Genomic DNA, 25,020 nt, shown 5'->3' on the forward strand with positions numbered 1-25,020 from the left:
TTGGCCTTGACTCTCTGAAGTCAATATTGAACCGCGACATGGAGGAGAAAGGGATTGTTCTCCCGGAGCTAAGCTGCCGGACTGCCGCCGACATCCCCCCGCCGGAGCTGCATGAATGCCGCCAAAACAAAGTTTGTATGCATGTGGGAGCATCAGAGACCCAAAACAACACCCAAAATCCCAGGAAAAGTGTTGTTTTCGTAATACGTCTCCTTTGAGGGCTATTTATTTGTGCAATGTTACATGTGTTTTGAGAATATTTGTTTTGGTTTGAATGTGTGCCTGCCTCTGTGTGATCCAAATACAACTTCTCACCGCCCAGCTCATTTCTGACAAATCAGGGCATATCTCTTCTGATTGGTTTGCGGAATCCATCTTGCCTGTCAATCACAGATGTGGAATGCAACATTTATTAATCACAGAGAATAGTCTGGCAAAGGCAGCAGAGAGGACAGCTTGGTTATCTAGCTTAGTATTCTGGCCATCTTTCTCTTATTTATGCACACCTTTTTTGCAACTCAGATTTTACCTACAGAAGCTTTAATGCTTGAATAGAATACGTTAATTTATACAGAAAGGTAATATACGAGAACCATATCAATGTTCTCCAATGACTTATTTTTGCATTAAAAGAGCATTCAACTGTGCTTACCCTTACATTCACTGGGACTCATTTTACAAACAATTGCAAGCAATTCAGGATCCAATTATGATGAGACCATCATCATGCTATAAGTTACCAGTTCTATTTATTTTATATTCTACTCTGTGAGAACTGCCTCTCGTAAAACCCAGACAATCCCATTCAGTGGCTTCCAATGAACTGATGTACAACAACAACCAGGCTGTGTTCTTTCACTGCACAATGTATAATGCCTGGAAAAATATTTAACACAGACAGGATGTGCTCCGCAAACACTGATCCATGCCAATTTAATCCTTCACACTTTCAAATACAGAATGTTTTCCACTCTGTATGTGTCGTGCACATACCAGTCCCGCTCCCGCCCGACGAGACCAAGAAACCCTGCTGTAATTGCAGCGCAAGTTTGAGTGATGCCGACTGCAACAATGGCATCATTCTGGAAACTTGCATGGTTGAATTGGCTTAATTGTCTACCATACACTTGGGAAAATGAGGTTGAGGTTCCAAATCTGTGACCTGAATGTGATTGCTCCTACCTTTTGGATGCATTTTATCTCCTTTAGTCTCTTGTCTCTCACCAGAACAATAGTTACCAAAAAGATAAGTTCAAACCCTACAAAAGCGGTTATCGTGTCGAGCCTTACAACTATCAAGACAGAAAGAAAAAACATAAGAAGCCATCTCAAAACTTTAAATTACACTTCAGATACGACTGAACCAATATGGACCAATCTGAATCTGTTTTTTTAATTCATGGTCTCTAGTTTTATATATACCGTGTTCTACATGTAGCAGGCTAAATAACTAAAAACTCAGTCACTAAAATAGACTAATGGCCCGACGTTTGACTTGAAATAATCCATTTGTCTTAAAGAATAAAGAACCATTCTGTCCATATCCCTCCAAATTCATCCGACTGATGGAATCCATCTGAAAATTAGCTACAGGACGTTTGTCCATTACCAATCTGTGTCTACGCCAGGGTCCAGTGAGGACAAAGTGATAGAGGAACAGTAGCAGGCACGATTTAGTGCGTGGGATAAATTGTTAAAGATGAACATTCGATATTCATATTTGAAGTGTATACATGTTTTCTTATGTGTTTACGTGCTTTATCTGGTGCCCGGACATTTAAAAGGGAAGTTTGTGTTGTAATAATTGTAACCCCTGCCTGCCCGGCCAGAGCATTTTCTCATTGTTTCTCCACTGTCAAAGGAGAGACTCACGTTCATGAACGGTTCACTTATCTGGTCGTCAATTGTGCCGGACGTATTCAGATGTGATGACAAGCTGTGCCAGTTTGTTGTGTATATCTGTGTAGTGTATATTGGTGCATGTGTGTTTGTGTGAATGTGTGCGTGTGTTTGTGGGGAACATAAGCAGAATTTAACACAGCTTCATTGATGAAATTCAATAATATCTACATGACAATGTAGGCAAATAAATCGATACATATATATGACGCCTGTGATTGATCAATGTTATGCTGGGTCACACTACAGGATAATTCGCCCATCCAATTCTAGATTTTGATCGTGAGGGATTGGTGAAATTTCCCGTTTTTAAAATGGGGTGGGTTAGTTTCTGCTGCGTTGGTAAAATAGTTTCCTCCCACACACTAACAACAACTGAAATGTATCCTCATCTATCATTTGGTCTCGTTTTCTAGATTAGAAAGATTGTCGAGTGTGTACCAAGCATCACTGATGTATTAAAGTACGTTTACTACACAATTTGCCATTTGTTGACTCATTTGGTTGTTTCTTTATACAAGGAAAGAGATAATGAATTTCATTAACATTATCAATATATAAAACAAATTATCAAAATAACTATTTATCGCGCACCTTGTCTAGATTACTCAATATATACTTATCAGAAACAAATAGTTTGTAAGTATTGCCCACAATGGAGTGGCAGTCTCCCATTCTGTCAGAGACTCAGCTTGGCTCCCTACACATCTCTGTAACTCTGCTTTATGTCTTTGAACAGAGCCTCAGCTAGGCTCTATATACATCCAGTCAATCTCTGTCTCACTCTGCTGTATGCTTGGGATGTAACAACGCTCAGCTTAAGTAATAATCGTTTATATCTTTAGAGGCCTGCTGTGGGCCGGGAGGGAGCTTGCAGTGCTGCTGATGGCCTGGCAGACGCCCAGGCCTCCTATGGCCCCTCTCCAGAGCCCGGCGACCCGCTATACTGACCCCCTCCACCACCCCACCCCAAGCCGGATGACGAGGACGCGTTGGGTGGCTGGTAATTAAAAGGGGTTGATATTGAGGGAAGGAAGACACAGAGGGAGGGGAACAAAGCAGTGAAAGAGAGAGAGAAGATGGAGACCAGGAGGAAGAGGAGAACCAGACCAACGCATCACTGGTCAAGTTACCATTCTGATAGGGCAGTATCTCAGGATATGTGCCATCATACAAGCCCAAGAAACAATACTAGAAACAACACTAAATACTAAACTAAGTGTTTTCCTTGTGTATTTCAAAAAACAAGTGGAAGGCCCAAATACTAGACATGTCCATATCATTATTATTTGTAATTCACACAATTTTACACAATGCTAGGGGAATAAGGTTTGCACCACACACTGAGGACATCCAGTGCGTATGGGAAGGGAAGACCCCAGTGGATCAATAGATCATCGGTTCGTCCTCTGAGCAGCCGGTGAACCCTGCTCCAGCCACTAAACAGCGTCCAGCTCCATTTCTTTTTATCTTCTGGACCAATGGATGACTCTCAGAAGGTTGAACTCCACGTTAAACATGAAGCACATTGATCAATAAACCCTTGACTGATCATTCAGGCTTTGTTTACAGCCCCACACAGATGGAAAAGTAGCATGGTTAATAAATACCCTCAACGATCAATTTTATCATGAACACCCTTGATTTGCGTTAAGATGACATCGTGGCATGTGATTGTGTGGCATGTGCTCCGACATGCTCCCACCATGTTATTCTTTATGTGTTAATACGAAGAACTACTTATGTGATCATTCAGAATGAAAACATGTCATGTATCTTTTTCTGTTCTTCATTTTGGAGATAAAAATAATTTTGGAGCGCCGCTCATTGCTGTACAGTCGAGTGATGTCGCTGCCAACATTAAGGATCCTTGTCCTCGCCTTCTGGCACTAAGGCGTCTTCATGGCTCTGCCAAACGAGTTGACACACACACGCAGAGTTTAACTCGGAATGTCCTCCTTTTCTCACAGTATTTGGCCATCAGCTCCTTGCAGTAGTATTTCTTAAAACATACACGCCTTACGTACTTCTATTGACTCAATCCAACGGGAATGTTAATTCTGGCTCTAGTTTCAAGAGAGAAAGCCTGTAAGAGAAATAACACTATTTCAATTAGTCCTAAACGTCCTTCAAAAAGACAGATATTCATTATGACTCAAATCGGGGTCCAGTGTCCTTGCAACTCAAAAAACATTTAAAATAATCTTGTAGAATACATGCCCTGAACACGCATCAGTGGCTCTATCGTCTACAAAGAGCAGAGGTAACACACTGCTACTAGGGAACTTGTAGAAAACATGTCCTGCTACTTCGGACCTGTAGAATACATGTCCTGCTACTTCTGACCTGTAGAATCCATGCCCTGCTACTCCTGACCTTTAGAATCCATGTCCGGCTGCTCCCTACTTGTGGAATACATGTCCTGACCACAGCAGCATCGGCGGCAGTCTGGTCTCCACAGAGCCGAGGCGGCGACAGCGTGGTTGTGGGCGGCAGCTGACCTTGACCTTGACCTTGTCCGCCGTGCGATGAGTAATGTCATGTCAGGATGGGAAACCACAGTCGGCCCACACCCAGAATAAATAGTCTCAATAGAGATAGGGGTTCAGACAACATGCAACGTGCTGACATCCACCACAGAGGCAGAAGGACATTGAGCACCACAGGATGCGTGTTCATCCATGAAGAGAAATGACAAAGATAATGATGAAACGGGCCACAATGTTGCTATAACTTTAAAACGAATGGCTCATCTGATCTCAGAGTGAGGAACAAATCAGACCTCTCAACGGTTATGACCTGCATAAAGGCTGATGACTAACAATAGCTCTATAAAGAGTGCCCGCAAATGCTGCCATCGAGTTTGGGTTTCTAAATGAATATCAGTCTGTACTTGCCTGGCCAGCAATGATTCCCTGTATGTGCATGGCCTTGCGTTCAGAAAACTCCTGCCAGTCCATTAAATAACTAAGTCAAGCTTTTGTTCTCTTCACTCTTGCAGAATCTGGTGTGAAGCATTTCAACTCCAAGAATCACACCTGTATCGTCTCAGAGCCTGTGTATCAAGATACACATTGAATCGTAACACACACATACACGCACGCACGCACACACACTTTTTGAGAGCAGTGAGCTGCCAATTAAATACCAACCTCAACATTGTTATAGCAAATCAATTAACTCTGGTTTCCCCACTCTCTCACTATCCAAGTTATAAGTGCATGCTAATGAATGCAATTGAACGATTTCCATTGATGCCATCTAGTCGTGAGGTTATGAGAAGAAATGTGGTGGTTACCAAGGCCAATATCTGGGCGCAGAGTGGCGTGCACAGCCACACCAACAAAGGCTGCACCACTCCACCATAGCAGACTCCACACAGTACATACCTCCAACAAAACTACCTGATGGCATCTGTGGCGATGTTAATTCAAATCGCTAAAAGACTAACAAGTGATGCATTAAAGATGATTGATAAAGACAAGTCATATACAAGTTCTCTGGGATTCCTTTAAGAGAAGATTTCATTCACTGCCAAGTTCTTTTATTCCGGGTCCCAGTTTGCCTTTCTAAAAATCAAAATAAAAGAGCAAAACAGCATGACATTATTTGTGTCGGGTATCTGTACGAACGCTAACCACTTTGTCCCCCTGTGTATGTGAAATTAGTCCAAATATAGCGTGGCTGGTTGAGTGTTGTTGATAAGCCAGGGGGCAGAGGCAAACTTTCTGCTCCCCTCATTCATGCTGATATTAGACACACTGTTGGGGGACTTGCTGCCATTGGTTATTGTCATTCTACTGTCATTTTTTCTAGATTAAGTACTATATCAAGTATATATTTCTCTATTGATGCGTGTTGTCCTTAATCCTACAGTCAAATTAGGTATTTGCTAATTCGATTTTTTTATAAAGATTAAATCTGCCAGCAAACACTCATAAATGACAGCTAATTTCCACCATAAAAAATACATTTCTTTCAGAGCCCATGGACTTACTGCTTCTTGCAGCTTCACCTCACTTTACCTCCATCTATTGCACATCCCTATTTCTGTATTCTTTTACCTTCATTGCCCTGTCTCCCTCCCCCCACCGGCGGCACACTGCCTATTCAAATCAGCAGCATACTGGTATTTTAATCAGCTGTTCCCCTCGTATTAGATACGTAACGGCACCCTCTTGTTACTGACGACCTCTTGCTCCATGTGCTTCTTAGGTTTTTGTTTGGTTTTGCTCCAACAAAACCCAGCTTCTCCTCAATTTCGAAAGTTTTGTAGGGATCGTTAGATATGTCTGACAATTCAATCTAAAACCAGGAAATATACCGGAAAATCTCCGGGATAGACGTCTGTGTGTAGAGGCGTATAAGCCTGAAACAGTTGGACTGCCTTAAAGGCTAGACCTAAATGACAGACTATATTGGAGAGTTCAACTACATTATTTAAATGCATTCCCACTAACCCAATGGTACACCCAGCGTTTTAAATCATTTAACAGGTCCTTTAACTCTTCAGAATGCTTGCCAGTACTCTGCATTACTGAGCAGCTCTTAAAACCTGATCCTTAAGTTGCATTATCCAAATATATGAGGTCATTTCAGTGCTAGTAGTTAATACTACTGCATGCAACTTTTAGCATTAACACATAGACATGTAGTAAGAAAGCACTTTGATGAAATCGAATCTACCTTCATACAACTCACTCAAATCCAAACTCACTAAATGTAATCCCTGTGTTCTGATCACGTCTGCTCACTTCAGCTGTTGTATCACACGTCATTGAAAGTGTAACAAAAAAAAACTGACCAAAAACAAGAAAACAGAGGGAGATCATATTATAATGGTGTGATCCAGATGCCTCGGACGGTAGCCTTCTGAGTTGCAAGTGGGGAAATCTCCAAGCTCTCTTGCGGCAATTCACGGAGGCACACCCCTTTTAGTAGTGCCCCCTCGGAATTCTGAAAACCTAGCTCAGTGATGACGCTCTCAACCAAAATGGCTGCGCACGTGAAGAGATTTATTTTCTTTGTATTTGTACCATGTTGGTCATTTTAATGTCGATTTTAAATGCTCTTACATACTTGATTACATTGCCACTTCATTCCAGTCACCTATTTATACATGGGAGCGGTAAGTGCTCAGAGACCGGAAATGACGTCAGAAGATGCGTCAGATGAAACTCGGAAGGCTGGTGTCTGAGGCATCTGGATCAGACCATAACACAGGTAGTTCAGAGGGGCCACCGTATTGGTCCTTTACAACAGGATCTTATGTGCATGACGTAACATATAGCCATGTGTGAATGAAAAATCCCTTATAACTGTACTACTCTGCCATTGATCCACCAATAACACGGCGCTACTAGCTCAACAATGTAGAGTGAATTTGCAGACATCGCAAAATGTCAAAAATACATGTCAGCTTTACAAAAATACTTTTATTGAATCTGATAGGAAAACCCATCAAGCTCTAGAAACCATTAGCTCAAGTTTGCTGGCTGACTCAAGAACCTAACAGGGGTTAGAAAACCCCTTCGCTGCATTGCCGTTACTCAGCGCCCCCTATTGGCGGGAGTAGTGCAGTACTGTGTTTGTGAAAATACAGATCCAGTGGGAGTTGCATTGTAGTTTCCCTGGCATACAAATAATAAAAGGTTATTATTTTGAGAGGGATTTGGCCTTCAATTTGAATTTTAATTATACATTTCTTATTTTGTTAGTAATTGCATAAGGGCAAAGTTAAATGAGAGGCTGTGCTTTACCGTCATTATAGTCCCTGCTTACACTTTGTGAATAACAAATAAATACATTAATTCGTAAATATGTTAATGAAGTGATTTTTGTTTCGGTCATGTCGTGGTTATGAGATTGATGTTGTTTTGTCCATTAATAATGTGATCTATCCTCATGGACATTTGCACCAGGGTAAAAATAAAGTGTGCCCCGAGTCTGCTTACCTGTGTGGGAGATGTTGTGCTCGGGGTCTCAGGTCAGAGGAGGAGGTACAGCGCTGGCAGCAGGATCTGAATGTCTCCGTTACGGGCTGACCTCAAGAACTGGAGCCGCTCGTCTACCACTGGAGCTCAGCTTAACTGTACAAGACCCCTCTGACACACACACACACACACACACACACACACACACACACACACACACACACACACACACACACACACACACACACACACACACACACACACACACACACAGACACATACACACACATTGTTTGTTTGTTTCTCATCCTCCATCTCAGGTCTCTTAAGTGGATGGGTCTTGCGGCAGAAAGGAGTTTGAACGTTATAATTGTTATTTTAGCGACCAAGAAAATAAAATAAGGTCTGAAACAAAGCGCTTCTAAAGCCCAGTTCGCAACTCCTTGCAAGGAGACAGGCTGAGACGTTCTAAAAACTGGGCAGTTCACAGTGCTGCACCGAGAGTCGCAACAGCATCATTTGCATCCTGCTAAAAAGTAACCTAATTTAGGATTGCGATTAGTTGTATCATTATTTTGGTTGAGAGTAGGCTAGGGTTACTGTGAGCGTTTTTACGCTGCCCAATTTGCCGTCTTATGCAAACCTTTTTCGCAGCACGGTCCGCGCGTTTACACTGCCCGAGGTAAATTGCCTGGTTGAGCTAGCACCCAAATTTCCCTTGCGGACCCTAATCAAATTGGCGGTTTATTTGGTTTCATCCTGATGTAAATGCGATGGCTCCGCGGTTCCAAGTGGTAAGCAAAATAAAGAATATGTTGGCGTTTTTGCACTTCTAAATAGTTAATCGCGTTAGTAGCCTGCAGACGTGAACTCATTCTTGCATGCGGGTGTCTTCAATCATAAAAAAATAAAAACATTCGGGAGCATGCAAATTATTCTAAAGAGGTCTAGACTCCGTGAGCAGCCCCGCCTTCTTCAGTGAACCAAGAAAGCCCGGGTCATGACAAACGGGGGATTTTACCCCCTCGGTTTTACACAGGAAACTTGAGATAAGACGGGGAACTCACCGGGCGTAAAAAAAATATAAAAATACAAGCTCCCGGAGGAGAATTGCATCTGCCAAATCCTGACCACCAGTAAACACTCGCGAAGGACCAATGTAGACTTCACTCGTTACAACATCGCAAATTGCCAGCAAATTATATCCCCTACAATTTAGGATAATCACACAGGTTATGCAAGAACATATTTATGTCAGGATAGGCCTACCAGGCTCCAAGTCGTCACATATCTCAATCAGACAAAACAACTATAACCACATTGGCATAGCAATCGCACCGTGTGTAGCTGCTACTAGCTGCAATCTATATACAATAGGGTTGAGTCGGTCGCGACCGATTCGTTCACATCGAACGAATCCCGAACGTGAACGACAAGAATTGGTTCCCCAAAACAAAAATAACTGGTTCTTTAATTCTTTTTTTTTTAACATAAAACAAAATTATGGTCACGTAAATAAAATATGCAAACGAACAGAGCTTCGTCTCCCCGCGACCTTATATCGATTGAGTCTACAACGTTCTCAAAGATTCAGCCAATGAGAGGTAGCAATGGTGTTGCCATGGCACCTGGGTAAACAAATGACAAGGTGGTACCGTCGAATTTGCGCGCTTTCTCTGTCTGACGTATCTTGGTCATACCATTCGACGTGGGGCCACTCATATATCTAGCCTGGCTCCGCCCGCCTAAGTACTTCCGCTCAATTTGAATTTCCCTTCAGTACTAGGTCTGGACCTGCTGTATGTAATTTGGTTTTCTGGCACCGCCACAGCGTGCGCCCAATCAGCGAACAGAGGGCGTGTCTGAGAACAATGACGATAAAGTAGTGTGCCAGTTTGAGTTGTTGTTGTAGGTCGGTAGTTGATTTACAATGTGCAATTTTTCCCTGATAAATTTAATTTGACGAACAAAACCTGCAGCTGTCGTTGACGGACATTTTCGTGCAGACGCGCAAGGTGTTTGGTTTGTGTACAACCTGCGCGTGATTCCCGGCGCATGACATACGTCACAACCAAACGTTAGCGATTGGTTATGGCAGATCCAGAGTGCCACTGGGCAGATCCAATCTTTTTAAACTTCAACAGACACCCGCCTTCAAGTGATTTAACGTTTGTCAATTGATTAGGTCCAGACTCTCTGTACAAATTAAATTAAATGAAGTGAAGTACGAGAGTCTGGTAGAACCACGCTATCATATATTCCCCTACATTTCCGGAAATAGACTTGACCTCCATCTGTTTATTGGATAAACGCATTTCCCAATCCCAGGAGTCTTTGCGCCATTCTATGTCAATTCATGAACAAACAAAGATATTAAACTGCATTTCGTATTTTCGTATATTTATGACCATGAAAGTTCTGTAATGCCTGAATAATGAAGAATTAAATGAAAAGTAAAAAAAATATAAAACCATGAATGTAATATAGAGTAAGCAAGTGGTATAAATATTGGTGGGACGTTTGGTTGTAATATATAGTATATCTTGTTGATTTTCACGCGGGGTAGAGCCTAGAAGTCGCTTAAATTATGCTCAGGGACGTCTAGCGGGGAGGGGGGCAGACACCTGTGAGATTCCCTGAAAAATGACGTAATCTGACGTAACGAACGAATCAAAAAGAACGAATCAAACTAACGAATCGTTATAGTGAACTGAATTGAAAGAACTAGTTCCCGGAAAATAATAATTTTGCCCATCCCTAATATACAATGCATACTAGCTGGAGCACCAACCAGAATCAGATCACAATCGCTTAGGGCCGTGGGTAGCCTTTGGCCAGGTCATCACTAGCAAACAGAACCAGCAGCAAAGTTTACGTAAACCAATTTCTTACCTTATGTGGCCCTCCACATGCAGGCTAGATGATGTATCTATATCGTTATCCAGTGTCACAAACATGTTTTTTACAGGAAGCAAAAGGACCGGCTATTTTCTGAATAAAAATGTCAATTTTGGCTGTGTCTTGAAACTTCTCCAGTGCGTTCAGACCAAACGCGACAGGGCGAAAAGATCCCATACAAAGTGAACGTAGAGACGCGTATCGGGCGAATTTTTTGATTTGTTTTGATTTGTCGCGCCACACTTTCGCCGTACACAGGCGAGCGCGTTCACGAAGATTAGTGGCGTGACAAATTCGCTCGAGTTGAAATATTTCAACTTTGACGCGAATTTCGCGTGATGACAGCCAATCAGCGTTCAACAGCGTGGCCACTGAGTGACATGTGTAACGTAACAGCCAATCAGCGTTCAACTGTCAAACTCAGTGCAGTGCAGTCCGGGGTGAACTGCAGCATGGAGGAGAAAGTGATTGTTGCCGTTTGCGACTCTCGGAGCTCTGTGCGCCTTCGGATGGCCGTAGCGCGGGGGGCTCTCATAGGGATTGGGCTTCTCTGGGTTTGTTTACCGGCGTTAATATGGGTTCCGATCTTGTGTGTTCCAACGGTTTATTAGGTAGGCCTATCTAATAAATGATGTCTTCATGCGCGCCTATCGCAGGATTTTAGACTCGACGATTTTGGTTGAGTATGTGGGTATTTTTTCGGTCGCAATTGGTTTGCACATTTTTAAAAGTGGTGGGGACAAAATTCGTATTTTAAATAGTGGGGGGGACATGTCCCCCCCGTAATCGACGCCCATGTAATTTTGTTCTAATGTTCGCCCAATCCACTCCCAATAGTGGTCCTGCATTGAGTTTAAATCCAACTTTAACGAATAAATGGTCCAGTTTTAAGTTTCATAGAATATTTATACATTCCTTGGACATGTTAAATAAGTGCATGCCCCGCCACTCGTAACACACTTGTAAAATGCAGTCGTCAAATTATAGAATGGGTTATTTCATACATCATCACAACCAAGATTTGGAATTAATCAAATTAATAACAGATAAATAATACTGGCAAATTTTTGGTTGAACACATTTGAATTATAAATTTATGATCCCCCAATGTTGACCTGAAGTTGGCGCCACAGTAGACTGTCGGAATGGCGGTAGGCCTACTAAAAGGTGTCGGAATGGGGACAGGTCGGAATGGCAGCATGTAACCATAACAACGGTCATAGCTAACGTGTACTGTGGAGTATAGGACCGGGACTGAGTAAGGCTGTGACATACAAGTTGTTCTGTGCTGTGTCCTGATTGGCTGAAGCGAAATAGCTACATTGTTGCGTTCTAAAACTGGACCTGGCAATTTGACATGTTCAATCTTTGCCGACTCCTTGCAACGGTATCAGCCGCGCTGCACTGACCAGTTCACACTGCTGCAACTTTTCCCCTAGTTTTTTACCCTCTAGTTGCAAGTCGTTGCATGGCGAATCTTTGGTCTGAACTGGGCTTAACAAGCAAAGACATCGATACTCGACTGTTGCCTGGAGACCAATTTGCGTATTTTTTGTGGAACCTTTTGCATGCTCTAAACATAAACATGTGGATAATTGAATTTTTTATGGGGCTGCAGACATGAGGTGGTAGAAAGCACAAAGCATTTTCATCAATCATTATGAATCAACTAATAATAGAAATAACTGAACTCAATATACCACATCAGTCCAAACCACAGGGCTTGAGACGATGATGAGTTGGCAGATATAACTTTTTTGCTGGCTGTATGATCAAATAATTGAATAACAATCATTCCACTGAACACCCAAAGATAAATAGGAAATGTAGTGGCTTTAAAATAAATATATTGTATTTTTGTTTGCTGCATTGGACCAAAATAGATGGATATCTTTCCACAAGGATATTCCATTATGTGTGATCCTCTGTAACCTCTAGGTCATATTTATGTTATAGTCATGATTTACTAACCATCTCACAAAAGGAAGGTTTTGTTTCCCATACATTGAATGTATCTGATTTTGTTAAAGAAAAGGATTACTTTTGAGCAGGTCAGACAAATTATGCAATTTATGTATAGAAATTGGGTTACAAGTAAAAGGGTTTGCGGTTGGCAGCCAACCATCCGTCCCTATGCCTAGATAGCCTTTCCATCTGACGATATCTGGCAACAGAAACGCTTTGAATTGACCCGGTTAGTAACATCATTTGCTCGGTCCGAAAAGTACTGAGTAACTTGATTTAGTTTAAATGTTGTATGTAGATGGCAACGCCCGACAATGGAATGGAAAAGGGTGTTGAATTGACAGGTTGGAATGGAGACAGACGAGGCCACTCCTCTGTTGATGGACCACTTTGGGGCTCCTCACAGCACCACACTAACAGCTGTAAGTGTGGGGCCGTGTGATGACACAAACTCAATAAGTGTGCATGTTGGACGAACTCAGAAAAACAGAATGCGTCTGGGAAACAGACAAGGGCACTGCATTATACATGAAGTGCAGACAATCAAATCAAGTGTGCGAGGTATAGCAGCGGCATGAATAAACCGTGCATAATTGATACCGCTCTCTTATATTATGCAGCCCTGTGTGCAAACCTATATGAACGTATGACACCAGAGTTAGGCCGATGTGAATAATACTGTCTCAATGAACTGAAGATACCCACGACTTGTTTTGTGTACAAAATAATTTACAGAGCTTATTGAAGCGACGAAACATGACAAAAAGATGACAAGAATGAATAGGGCTTCACCGATGACATTTTTTTTATGTAAAGAGAAAATACAATGTTTAGTTATTGATGTACTCTGGTGTTGTAGTGTTTTTAAAGAGCCAATAACAGGACTCTACAAGCACCACACAGGACTTGAACCTCGGATAAAACGAGTTGTCCGACTGGCAGAGCACGTGTTCCTCCCAGCTCTGGGCTGGTGCATTGACAAGGTCTGTTCCTCCATATGTGACATGTTTATAGGTTTTACTACATATTAGGACCATATACAGATGGTCATAAGAAAAGCAAAATATCCATACCAGGATAGCAAACAACAAGAATGAAGTCCATCAAATTGAGATACATATATATATATTTTTTTTTTAATCGGAACCAGATCCAACTATGTTTATGCCCAGTTAAATGAATGAACAGAATTTGTTGATCAACCATTAGAGCCGCTGTGTAACTTCACATGATCTCACTGTGCAGACCAGAGGGTGATACACGATGCCCATGAACTGTTTCTAAAGGTACAAATAGGAAATCTACATAGAGGGATAGGATTAAAAATTATATGACGTTCACACCACAATAACCTAATAAAGACTATATCAGGTTGCTTTCTTAACTAGCGTTACACAAATCAGGCTTGGCTCATGATCCTGCAAAAGCCTGCGACTGAAAGGAAGCATGAAAACACAATGATGGTACCAACAGCAACATTAGAACTCATATCTCAACATATATGTACATACATTTACATAACAGCCCAAGGCTGCAGCCATAAGTGAAGCAAAACAGGCGGCAGGAAAACATAACAACATATTAAGACTACTGTAGCCACCTAAGAAGCTGTCAGGAGCTGATTGGCTACTAAACAGAAAGCGTGTTTAACCTTACGCCTCGTTTCCACATACGTACATTCTCGTATGCGATCCAACCGTCTCCGACCGAAAGTCCATTCATTCCTATGTGATTCTCCGTAATGTCCGTTTTTCCTCCGAGACTCCTCCCCTCCGTAAAATTTCTGTCCGGTATGTCCGTAATATACGTTCAAAAAATGTAACTTTCGCCGTCGTTTTACGGAGATACCGTATGAAAGTTTTTATGTTTTTCACAAAACTTGTAGGCTAAGTACCTTGCAGGCCAAACTCCTCAGCGATCTCTTTCCAAGCCTGTTGGTTTTATTTTTATCTCTGTATATGTCGATCCTCATGTTCTAAAGTTACGGTCTCCTATCCGCTTATCCGGGGTCGGGTCGCGGGGGGAGCAGCTCATGCAGGGGGCCCCAGACTTCCCTTTCCCGGGCCAAATTGACCAACTCTGACGGGGGGATCCCGAGGCGTTCCCAGGCCAGTGTTGAGATATAATCTCTCCAACTAGTCCTGGGTCTTCCCCGAGGTCTCCTCCCCACTGGACGTGCCTGAAACACCTCCCAAGGAAGGCGCCCAGTGGGCATCCTTACCAGATACCCGAACCACCTCAGCTGACTCCTTTCTAAGTAAAGGAGCAGCGGCTCTAATCCGAGTTAGGGAGACGCCAGCCACCCTTCTGAGAAAACTCATCTCGGCCGCTTGTACCCGCAATCTCGTCCTTTCGGTCATCACCCAGCCCTCATGACCATAGGTGAGGATAGGAACGAAGATCGACCGGTAGATCGAGAGCTTTGCCTTGCGGCTCAGCTCTCTTTTCGTCACAACGGTGCGGTAAAGCGAACGCAATACCGCCCCCGCTGCTCCGATTCTCCGGCCAATCTCACGCTCCATAGTACCCTCACTCGCGAACAAGACCCCGAGGGACTTGAACTCCTTCATTTGGGCACTCATTTCCTACCCGGAGTAAGCAATCCGCTGATTTCTCCTAACATCTTTTGTCCGTAAATAAATTCATGCCCGTACGTAAAACACTAGCGACTCCTTCCGTAAATTTACGGAAGCACGGACACGAAAAACATACGTATGTGGAAACGAGGCGTTAACCTCAACCTGGCGGTATGGATGGCTCGCCTTGTGAATAACTAAACATAATGAGCTTAACTAAACCTTAATGACCTGAACTAACAAAGCTGATCATAGTGAATAACCTAACCCTTATTCACTTAACTAAACCTTAATGACCTGAACCAACACAGCAGATCATAGTGAATAACCTAACCCTTAATGACCTTAACTATCCGTAATGACCTAATTAAACCCTAATGACCTGAACTAAACCTTAATTTTCTTAACTAAAGCCTAATGACCCTAGATAAACCTTAATCACTTGACCAACACAGGTGATCATAGTGAATAACTAAACCTAAAGGACCTGAACTAAACCTTAAAGGTTAGATATAATAAAAATCCCAAAAAGTTAACTGTGAATGAGTTCCAGAAAAGTTGTTTTGGAAGTAGTTTGCTGGAAATATTTTTTAGGAAAAATCTCGCCTATCTCTATTCCCCTGTTTCAGTCCCTTTCAGAGTGTGCTTTTTCAGGTGTCTGTAGCTTTAAATGCAAATGAGCTGCTGCCCATTGGACCCATCGTGCACATAAACTGTTACCATGGTTAGGGAGAGTGTACTATCATAGCTGTGAAACTAGCAGACATGGCAGCTTCAGTAGTTCAACCGTACATGTCCGAACCTGAATCGGATCCTGAAGGAGGAGAATCTGAGAATTCAGCAGGAAGCTTCTGAACGGTAGGCCTACGGCAAAAAAAAATATATTTTTAATGGAACTTTTCAATGTCATTGTCTGAGTTTCCGGTAAAAGTCAGACACTAGTGCTAGCTGCTGGCAGTAGATAGATTTAAACTTTATTGATCCCCAGGGGAAATCAAAGTCCCAGTAGCTTGAAGACATCACACACAGCATACTCATACATCATAAACAAGATAATAAAATATCCAGATGAATACTATAGACAATAAAAGATTCTAAAATAAAGACGCGTGCAGGGACTGACCCTGTGATTCAGTATGCATGGTAAGATTCAGAATCAGATTGTCATTGTGCAGAGTACAAGTACAGAGAGAACAAAATTTGGTTTGAGATCTAAACAGAAGTGCAAAACAGCGGTTAAGGCACAGTTTGAACATGATTGTCATATAGTGCAATATAAGTGCAGTATGGTTTAAAGGAGACATATTATGGTGTTTTCCCAACAAGTAAACATAGTATTTGAGTTCCAGAAAACATGTTTTTGAAGCCGTTTGCTGGACTTTTAGGAAAAAAAATATTGCCAACCGCAATTCCCCTCTGTTTCGGTCCCTTCAGAATGCGCTGTTTCTGGTGTCTGTAGCATTGATGCAAATGAGCTGCTGCCCATTGACCAATGAGCTGTCAGACTAAACCACAGCATGGAGGAGAAGGGATTGTTGCCGTTTGCTGACTCCTGGAGCTCTATATCTATATAATATAATATAACATAATAATATTATATACGTGTATTTATATGATATATATCTAATATCACGGCCAAAAGCTATGTGCGCCTCGGATGATATTATGAATAATAAAGACTGTCTGACGTCTCTGGTACTTCCACAAGTAAAGACTCGTAGTGGGGGATATCTCGGCCATTGTTGAGAAGAATTGGGGGGAAGGAACTTTGGCATTGACTCTCTGAAGTCCATGAACCGCGACATGGAGAAGAAAGGGATTGTACTCCGGGAGCTGAGCTGCCGGACTGCCTCCGAGCTCCCCTCGCCGAAGCTGCCGGACTCCAGTCCGGCCGCCGTCGAAGCCATCCGGCCGCAGTCTCCGGGAGCTGAACTGGCGCCGAAGCCAGGTGGCAGCTCCGGCGGACGAGCAGCTCCGGCTGGGGTAGCTCAGCGGCAGTCCGGCAGCTCAGCTCCGAGAGTACAATCCCTTTCTACTCCATGTCTCCTCCTCCCGACTTCCACTGAAGCTTCGGCGGCAGCTCCGGCGGGGTGAGCTCGGCGCCAGAGAAAGGGATTGTACGCCAGGGCTAGCACCGAGTTCCCCCCGCCGGAGCTGCTCGTCCGCTGGTCCACAAAATCTTAGCGATGCTCTGATTGGAGGGGAGTGTTTTTTTTTTTTTAATGAAATAAACATTTCATATTTCATTTTTCAATTAAACTCATGGATGGTATTGTGTCTCAGGGCTCTTTGGATCACTGAAATCAATCTCAAGACACCTGTGATAATTAGTTTGCCAGGTGAGCCCAATTACAGGAAAACTACTTAAGAGGACGTTCCACATTATTAAGCAGACCACAGGTTTCAAGCAATATGGGAAAGAAAAAGGATATCTCTGCTGCCGAAAAGTGTCAAATAGTGCAATGCCTTGGACAAGGTATGAAAACATTAGATATTTCACGACAACTTAAGCGTGATCATCGTACTGTGAAGAGGTTTGTGGCTGATTCAGAGCACAGACGGGTTCATGCAGATAAGGTCATAATGAGGAAGATTTCTGCCAGACAAATTCATCGGATCAAGACTGCAGCTGCTAAAATGCCATTACGAAGCAGCAAACAGGTATTTGAAGCTGCTGGTGCCTCTGGAGTCCCACGAACCTCTAGGTGTAGGATCCTCCAGAGGCTTACAGTTGTGCAAAAACCTACTATTCGGCCACCCTTAACCAATGCTCACAAGCAGAAACGGTCGAGTGGGCCCAGAAATACATGAAGACTAATTTTCAAACTGTCTTGTTTACTGATGAGTTCCGTGCAACCCTGGATGGTCCAGATGGATGGAGTAGTGGATGGTTGGTGAATGGCCACCATGTCCCAACAAGGCTGCGATGTCAACAAGGAGGTGGGGGAGTCATGTTTTGGGCCGGAATCTTGGGGAGAGTGCTGGTAGGCCCCTTTAGGGTCCCTGAAGGTGTGAAAATCACCTCGACAAAGTATGTAGAGTCTGACTGACTTTCTTCCATGGTACAAAAAGAAGAACCATGCCTTCCATAGCAAAATCATCTTCATGCATGACAATGCACCATCTCATGCTGCAAAGAATACCTCTGTGTCACTGGCTGCTATGGGCATAAAAGGAGAGAAACTCATGGTGTGGCCCCCATCCTCCCCAGACCTCAACCCTATTGAGAACCTTTGGAGCATCCTCAAGCAAAATATCCATGAGGGTGGGAGGCAGTTCACATCAAAACAGAGCTCTGGGAGGTAATTCTGACATCCTGCAAAGACATTCAAGCAGAAACTGTCCAGAAACTCACAAGTTCAATGGATGCAAGAATTGTGAAGGTGATATCACAGAAGGGGTCCTATGTTAACATGTAACTTGGCCTGTTAAGATGTTTTTTTTTATTGAAATAGATTTTGATTTCAGTAATTATGACCTCCTAATGCTGCATATTCAACAAATGACCATTTTCAGTTCTTTACAACCTATAAAATGTTTTGAAACTGTTGTGCATAATAATTTGGAACGGTGCATTTTGAGTTTTTTATTTTTGAAAAAAATACTGTTATCATTGGGAGGTTTGTTCAATAAAATTCGAAATATACTCTAACGGTTGATGACTTGAAAATTATACTGACGGTCATCTCATTGACTATTAAGGAAAATCAGAGAAAAATATCATTTGCACAATAATTTGGAACACGACACCAGACTTCAATACAAGTAAATGATAGTACGGGATAGTGCAGGAGTAGTGAATACAGTCAAGTAGAGAATACAGCAGCAAAAAAGTAAAGTGACGAGGTATGAGCAGCATAAGATGGATAGTACGCTAAGATGCTCTGGGAAAAGGTTTGTCAAGGTGGTAGTGCAAATAAAAAATAAATAAGGAGCTACTAGCTATTTCTAGAAGCTAAGGCAACTTTATACATAGTAACCCTATTTAATTGTAGCCTATATTTTGCTTCTTGTTCACAAAAGGTGAAGTTACGTCTTGCAAGTTTGTAGGTACCATATCAACCAGATGTGTTCATGTTAACTTGAGAAGGCCAAGCGCTACTGGCCATTCACCTCAGGCTGGGAAAATGTGGCTAGCTAGAGCACACATTCAAATCTTCGACGTGGGAGCCATTATTGGTTTCAAGTACTGGTATGCCAGGTTTCTTATTCTTTTGGCATTATACATTCATGAATACATTTTTATTTGTTTGCATAGGTGCACATGTGGAAATTGTGCAATGCGGTCAGAGCCTTAGAACTTATGCTGTCAGGAGGTGCCACAGGTAACATTAGCAGCTATCTTATCCTACACTTAAGTTTGCAGTGCATTTCTGATAACATGCCACTGCAGACACTCACCTTATGTTATGCATAATAGGTTACAAGACGGCTGCAGCAGCTGGATGAAAGGCCTCCATGTATGATAGACCATCCATGTTTAGAACCGGTTTGCCTAAATGTGTTGTCGCTGCAAAATGCATGCAACAACTGACTACGGTCCTTTACAGCTACGGGGGATAGAGCAGTGAGTTTTATCTGTAATAACCTACTTCACTGTTCATACACCATAATAAACTAAATATAGTCGGTCAATGCCACAAATTCAGATGATATTTTAACGCATAGCCAAGTTTTTGCTAAGCAAATACTGCATATTACGCATCAATTCACATGAAACATTTTACAGATACAATAAACATTTATTGATCGCAGTCATGAATATTTGTAAATACGAATATTCATACATAACATTTGTAAATACAGTATAGCGAAGGATTCACTTAATCCAATTAGAAAAATGTGGACACAGTGTAGAACCTGTTTCAAGAACAATTTTCTCAGTCGCTACAGGAATTTAGCCTCCTCCTCGTCTCGATGCTCATATTCTGAAGACAGGTCCGGCGGGATGTTCATCTTCAGAATCTCAGCTCTGTACGATGATGGGTCAACAAAGACGTTCTCCATGATCATGTCCATCAAATCATCAACATACCCTGTGCAACACACAAAAAGTGAATCAATTGTATAATTTAATTTGAATAATTTCAACTGTTCATACATTAAGATCTTGCACTTTGATTGGGTAGTTTCTCAGGTATTTGTGTTTGTTTATTTATTTTGTTTAAAGTTCAGAGTTGCAGTACTTTGTCTCATGCACAATATAAATCTTAAAAATAAAATAAATTCACACTTACGGAATGTCGCCTCAGTCGTCACTGGTTTGGCTCTGCACTCTCCCTTCCTGGTCTTTGGAAAGCTCAGTCTGTAAATAGGATCCCATGACGACGTGGTGGCTTGTCCTCTATCAGCATTCTCGTTGTAATGCAGTGCAGCCAGGTAGTGTCTAGAACAGTAAAAAGAAAATCAAACATGAAAATAATTGCAAGAAATGGGCAAATGTTCTCAACAAGTAATCACAGCTTAATTTACCTGCAAAGTATTCCTAGATATGGATAGATCACGTTTTTAGGAGCGAACTGCAGGATCAAAGCGTGGAATGCATCCAAAGAGGAGGTCTGGTGGTGGGGACTGAGCTTTGCAATGTCCCTTAGGACTGTCTTTTTGGTCAGCGCCTTCTCCAGCTTGTAGAATGCAGGAGTGGCTGAAAGACAAAAAATATTATGCATTATATCATAACATCTAACTTATTGGTAATGACTGTACTTGTAGCAAATCAATAACCCAACCAGTTGAATGAGACAAACCTGCTGAGAGCCATTTACTCTTGCCCCTTGTGCTGCGAATTGCATGTAGACATTTTGGGAAGAGGGGGTCATCATGAGTATGAATATCCTGAACATGGTTTAGGAGGGAGGTCCATTTTGCCAATCTTTCCGGCCCGTTTTTTGACGATTCTGCAGTCCAATGGACGTGGTTTCTAATGGCTCGCATCCACTTCTTTACTTTTTGGCAGTCCTTTGTTTTGCTAATTTTATGTAGTTGCTTTGAAATTCCTACAAATCAGAATAAATATTTAACCCAAGTTAACCCAAATGAATATGTGATCATAAAGCTTTATGTGTAGACTCTTCAAGTATAGACCTACAAGGTAGTTTGAGTTCCACACATTTTTACAAACTGCAAGATACAATCCTATCAATATGCACCAAAATATGCACGGAATGCTTCAAGCATCTTGTTCTGCAGTTCTAAAGGCAAAAGGGGTCCAACCTGGTATAAGTAGGTTTCTAATGTTTTGTTGAGTGAGTGTACCTTTCTCCATGTGCCAGACGTCATAGAATTGAGTGATGTTGTTCTCCCTCAGAAATCTTTGAATTTGTGGATGACTGTCGGTGACGATGCAATCAAGGGTTACCCCACGTGCACTGAACAATTCCAGGCTCCTCTTCAGGCCTTCCAGCTCCATATGGGAGCTACCTCCAACCTCATTGCTCTGTCAAATCATCATAAATACGGGTCCATATTTAAAATGTCAATTGGCAAAATGTATAAAAAGAAACAGAACACAGTAAACTTTAATTCACCCACCTGAACCAACTGGAGATCGACAACAGTATTGGTGTTGAGGGCCATCATGGTGTAGATCCCAAATTTTGCACAGTGCCCTGTGAAAACATTGTCACAATCTTGTATTGAAGTCTGGTATGTGTTTATGTCTTCCTATTTATTTACAATCAAATATATCCTACTCATAGGATTTATATAGCAAAATATATACCTGGAGAATCAGCCCTCATGTCACCACCAAGTATTACTTTACTTTCTTCGCCGAGCTGCTGCAGCATCAATTCCTGGGAATTTTTCCATTTGTGGACAATAGCTGGCTCTATAAACATTCTAGCATGCCGACGAAAGGTGTCGGAGAGAAAAATCTGCAGATGCATTGCCTTAAACACCTAATGGAAAACAAAAATGACAAGATTTTATAATATAAAACATTATATGCCATGTTCAACAATGGAGTAAATTATTCTTTACTAATTCTTCATTTACCCTTTGAAGTTTGAAGAAAGAGGCTCCACTGATGTACACTGCTGCAGAAAGCTGTAAATTCCCAGCTGGTGTGTTATCCAGAAGAGGCTGGCTTTTCCAAATTCGGGAATACTCGCAATACTCACACAGCTGTTCCACTGATATGAATGTCCCAAGCCTTTTGGTTTTAACAGCACATACACACTTGCACACAGCACACACATCGAACAGCTCCATGAGACAGGTCTCGTACACTATGTACTTCCTTATCTCATGTTTGGAAGTGGATTCAGCATCTCTGGGGGGGTGGAGAGATATAGATGAATCAGCAACTCCTTCAAATAGATTCAACAATAAACAGTCTTTCATGAAAGCATTAAAAACCAGGACTGCAGAAATGCACACCATCCGTTTCAGCAAACAAAATGAAAACTGATTATATACATTTAGATAGATACATTTAAGGATTTTTCAGTAACTCACGACATGACTGTTGACTCTGTCAAAGCGGTAACCGAGTCTTCAGAGTCATAGGTTGCTTCCAGCCCTTGAGAAGCCAGTATTGAGCAGCCCTCGAGAGAATCCTCCTCCTCCTCAAACTCCTCCTGCTCCAGACGAGGTCTCTTAAATGGCGGCTTTATAGATCTCAAGCTTTGTAAAGGCAGTGAGTGTGTGAAGGGACCAGTTGATGTGCCAAAGTTCTTGCAGGACACAGTAGCCTGGACAGCTGTAACAAAAATATATTTTTATGATTACGGGGCATTCTTGGGAGTAAAACATGACAGCAGTGTGACAGTATAAATTCAAGCACTAAAGGCGGCAACAGCTCACAGCTAGACTTGCAATCTAGAACTTGCATTCTAGAAGACTACAAACCTGCGCTTCTGTAATGTGAATGAAGAGTCTTCAAAGAGAGTTGTGTACCAACACTGCGTCTCTGTGGTGGCTCAGTCTGGCAGCCTATATCCCTTGTAGCAGGTAACTGTACTGATGCAATGGCCTATGTATAAGAACGAAGTGACAACAACCTTATCTTACATGTAGAGCAATGCCACAGCTGCATACAGTGTTACAAAGGATAAGTTTAAAGAAACTCAGAGATGAAACGTCACAGAATGGTTGGCGTGGTTGGCGGAGGGTAAATTGTGCTGGGATTTAGCAGTCTCGCCCATACACTAAATTTTCACTGAGCTATACTACATATTCAAGTTTAAAAATGTTCAAATACATTACTTTCACAAGTTCTCGATTCTTAAACCCTGTGGAGAGTGGAGCGGGTTGGTTGAGTTTGCAGGGGGAAGCCATGTTGACTGCAAACTAACTAGAACTTTGCAGTTAGCCTTACATCATTCTCAATGGGAAAACTCACGCCACAACACGCAGAAGTTCACGCTAATCTACAAAAGAAACACACCGTTAATTATTTGTACACTTACATTTCTCTCGTCTGCAGGTACTCCACGCAAAGTTGGAAGTGCCCCCTCGTTAAGAAAAAGTTTCCCAGCTAATTCTGCCGTGTATTGACCGAGGTTGGAGAAACAGTCAGTCTTGAAGTGGCGAGCACAGACCAACAGATTTTTGCCAACTGTGGTTGGGACTTGGCCCTCAAAAATGAAATCAATCCACGCCGCTCTTCTGTCCTCGGCGGCTGGGACGCGATGGAGTGATTTGTGGTCATCTTTACAGCCAACAACAGAACACCTCGCGTGGCGCCTCGACATGATGAATTCCAAACTTCCAATCACGAAAGGACGTATATTATTTAAGCGCGGATGGGGCGGTGGGTGGTAATATTCAAATGTGCCTTATTCCTACGTCAGAAGAGTCGACTAAATTGACTCGCTCATCTGAAAACTGCAAGTGGGGTACTTTCAGAAATGCATTTCTCAGTCAAGAAAAACAAGTAGGGCCTTATTTCATAGTTTGTATGCGTGTGGCAGCACAAGAGACCCAAAACAACACCTAACCCAAATCACAGAACATGTGTTTTTTTCTTAATATGTCCCCTCCCTTTAATCACTTAACCAACACGGCTTGATCATAGTGAAGAACAAACTAAACGAACCCCTAATCACTTAACCAACATAGGGTGATCATTGGTCAGGCAGAAATCGCGGATCTCAAAACAAGGTCCCGTCTGACAATTAAGTACGTTTTTAAAACGAATTCCATACCAGTAATTCCAACAAAGCTAAGGTTAATTTTCTATATGACACTTTATTTCTAATGTCGAATGAATCGTTTGCTGTGGTAGTGACAGTAATAGTAACATTAGATAGTAAACTGAATGAAAACAGCGCAGCCAGGGCTGTCTGAACGACCACACTCGACACTCACCTTCCGTGTTCGCCGATCCACTAGGGGGACTTCTGGGAAATGTGGTTTAAAATATCGTGACTACTTTTGATTCCGTCTTTGAAAGACTACAAATACCATAACAAAATTATCTGAGGACGCTACGGTGCTACGTTCAAGTAGACATGGAATAAACAGTTGCCTAGTCTCTTCACATTATGAAATACCATATATCTAAGTAAGTTATTTTTCACTACAGCGCTTGTTTAGGTGAAATAGTAAATGTGACATCTGCATGTAACTATAATGCCTAAACCAGTACCGTAGAGCATTTAATGTGGTTATGGTCCATTAAATGACTATTTTAGTTGTGTCTTAGAACTCCTCAGCTCTCCTTAAATTGCCACGGTCCATACTCTAAAGCAGTGGTTTTCAAACTGTGGGGCGCGCCCCCCCTGGGGGGCGCCAGAGTTCTTCAG

The 25,020-nt window shown here is 42.2% G+C and overlaps 2 protein-coding genes across 3 annotated transcripts in view; both read right to left on the reverse strand.

Annotated features, from left to right (window-relative positions):
- Window positions 1–24,663, reverse strand: part of fhit (fragile histidine triad diadenosine triphosphatase) — a 268,764-nt gene extending 244,101 nt beyond the window's left edge. The window contains exons 1-2 of the mRNA XM_056605340.1: window positions 24,584–24,663; window positions 7,854–8,003 (exon numbers count right to left, since the gene is read on the reverse strand). The gene's annotated coding sequence lies outside the window, so the exon portion shown is untranslated. The remainder of the gene's footprint in view (window positions 1–7,853; window positions 8,004–24,583) is intronic.
- LOC130401528 (uncharacterized) lies at window positions 15,622–24,577 on the reverse strand. 2 transcript variants are annotated; one of them, XM_056605338.1, is made up of 11 exons: window positions 23,683–24,577; window positions 23,123–23,246; window positions 22,730–22,973; window positions 22,268–22,544; window positions 21,993–22,170; window positions 21,803–21,879; window positions 21,527–21,707; window positions 21,019–21,267; window positions 20,744–20,915; window positions 20,509–20,657; window positions 15,622–20,307 (listed from the first exon to the last, which is right to left on the reverse strand). In XM_056605338.1, exons 1-11 carry the CDS (start codon window positions 23,965–23,967, stop codon window positions 20,159–20,161), a joined length of 2,085 nt encoding a protein of 694 aa, XP_056461313.1. In that variant the 5' UTR covers window positions 23,968–24,577; the 3' UTR covers window positions 15,622–20,158. The 2 variants fall into 2 exon arrangements, with proteins under 2 accessions (XP_056461313.1, XP_056461314.1); XM_056605339.1 differs by having other exon boundaries at window positions 23,480–23,776.
- Window positions 24,664–25,020: the final 357 nt, after the last annotated feature.

Source organism: Gadus chalcogrammus, chromosome 13 (assembly GCF_026213295.1).
Source record: "Gadus chalcogrammus isolate NIFS_2021 chromosome 13, NIFS_Gcha_1.0, whole genome shotgun sequence".
Taxonomy (NCBI): Eukaryota; Metazoa; Chordata; class Actinopteri; order Gadiformes; family Gadidae; genus Gadus; species Gadus chalcogrammus.

Excerpts from the sequence above, each read along its gene's own strand:
- LOC130401528 (XM_056605338.1), bottom strand. The coding sequence starts at position 23,967 with ATGTCGAGGCGCCACGCGAGGTGTTCTGTTGTTGGCTGTAAAGATGAC. Across the intron at positions 22,171-22,267 it reads CTTTCTTCAAACTTCAAAGG|GTGTTTAAGGCAATGCATCT; the intron begins GTAAATGAAGAA and ends GTTTTCCATTAG. Across the intron at positions 21,880-21,992 it reads CATGAGGGCTGATTCTCCAG|GGCACTGTGCAAAATTTGGG; the intron begins GTATATATTTTG and ends ATGTTTTCACAG.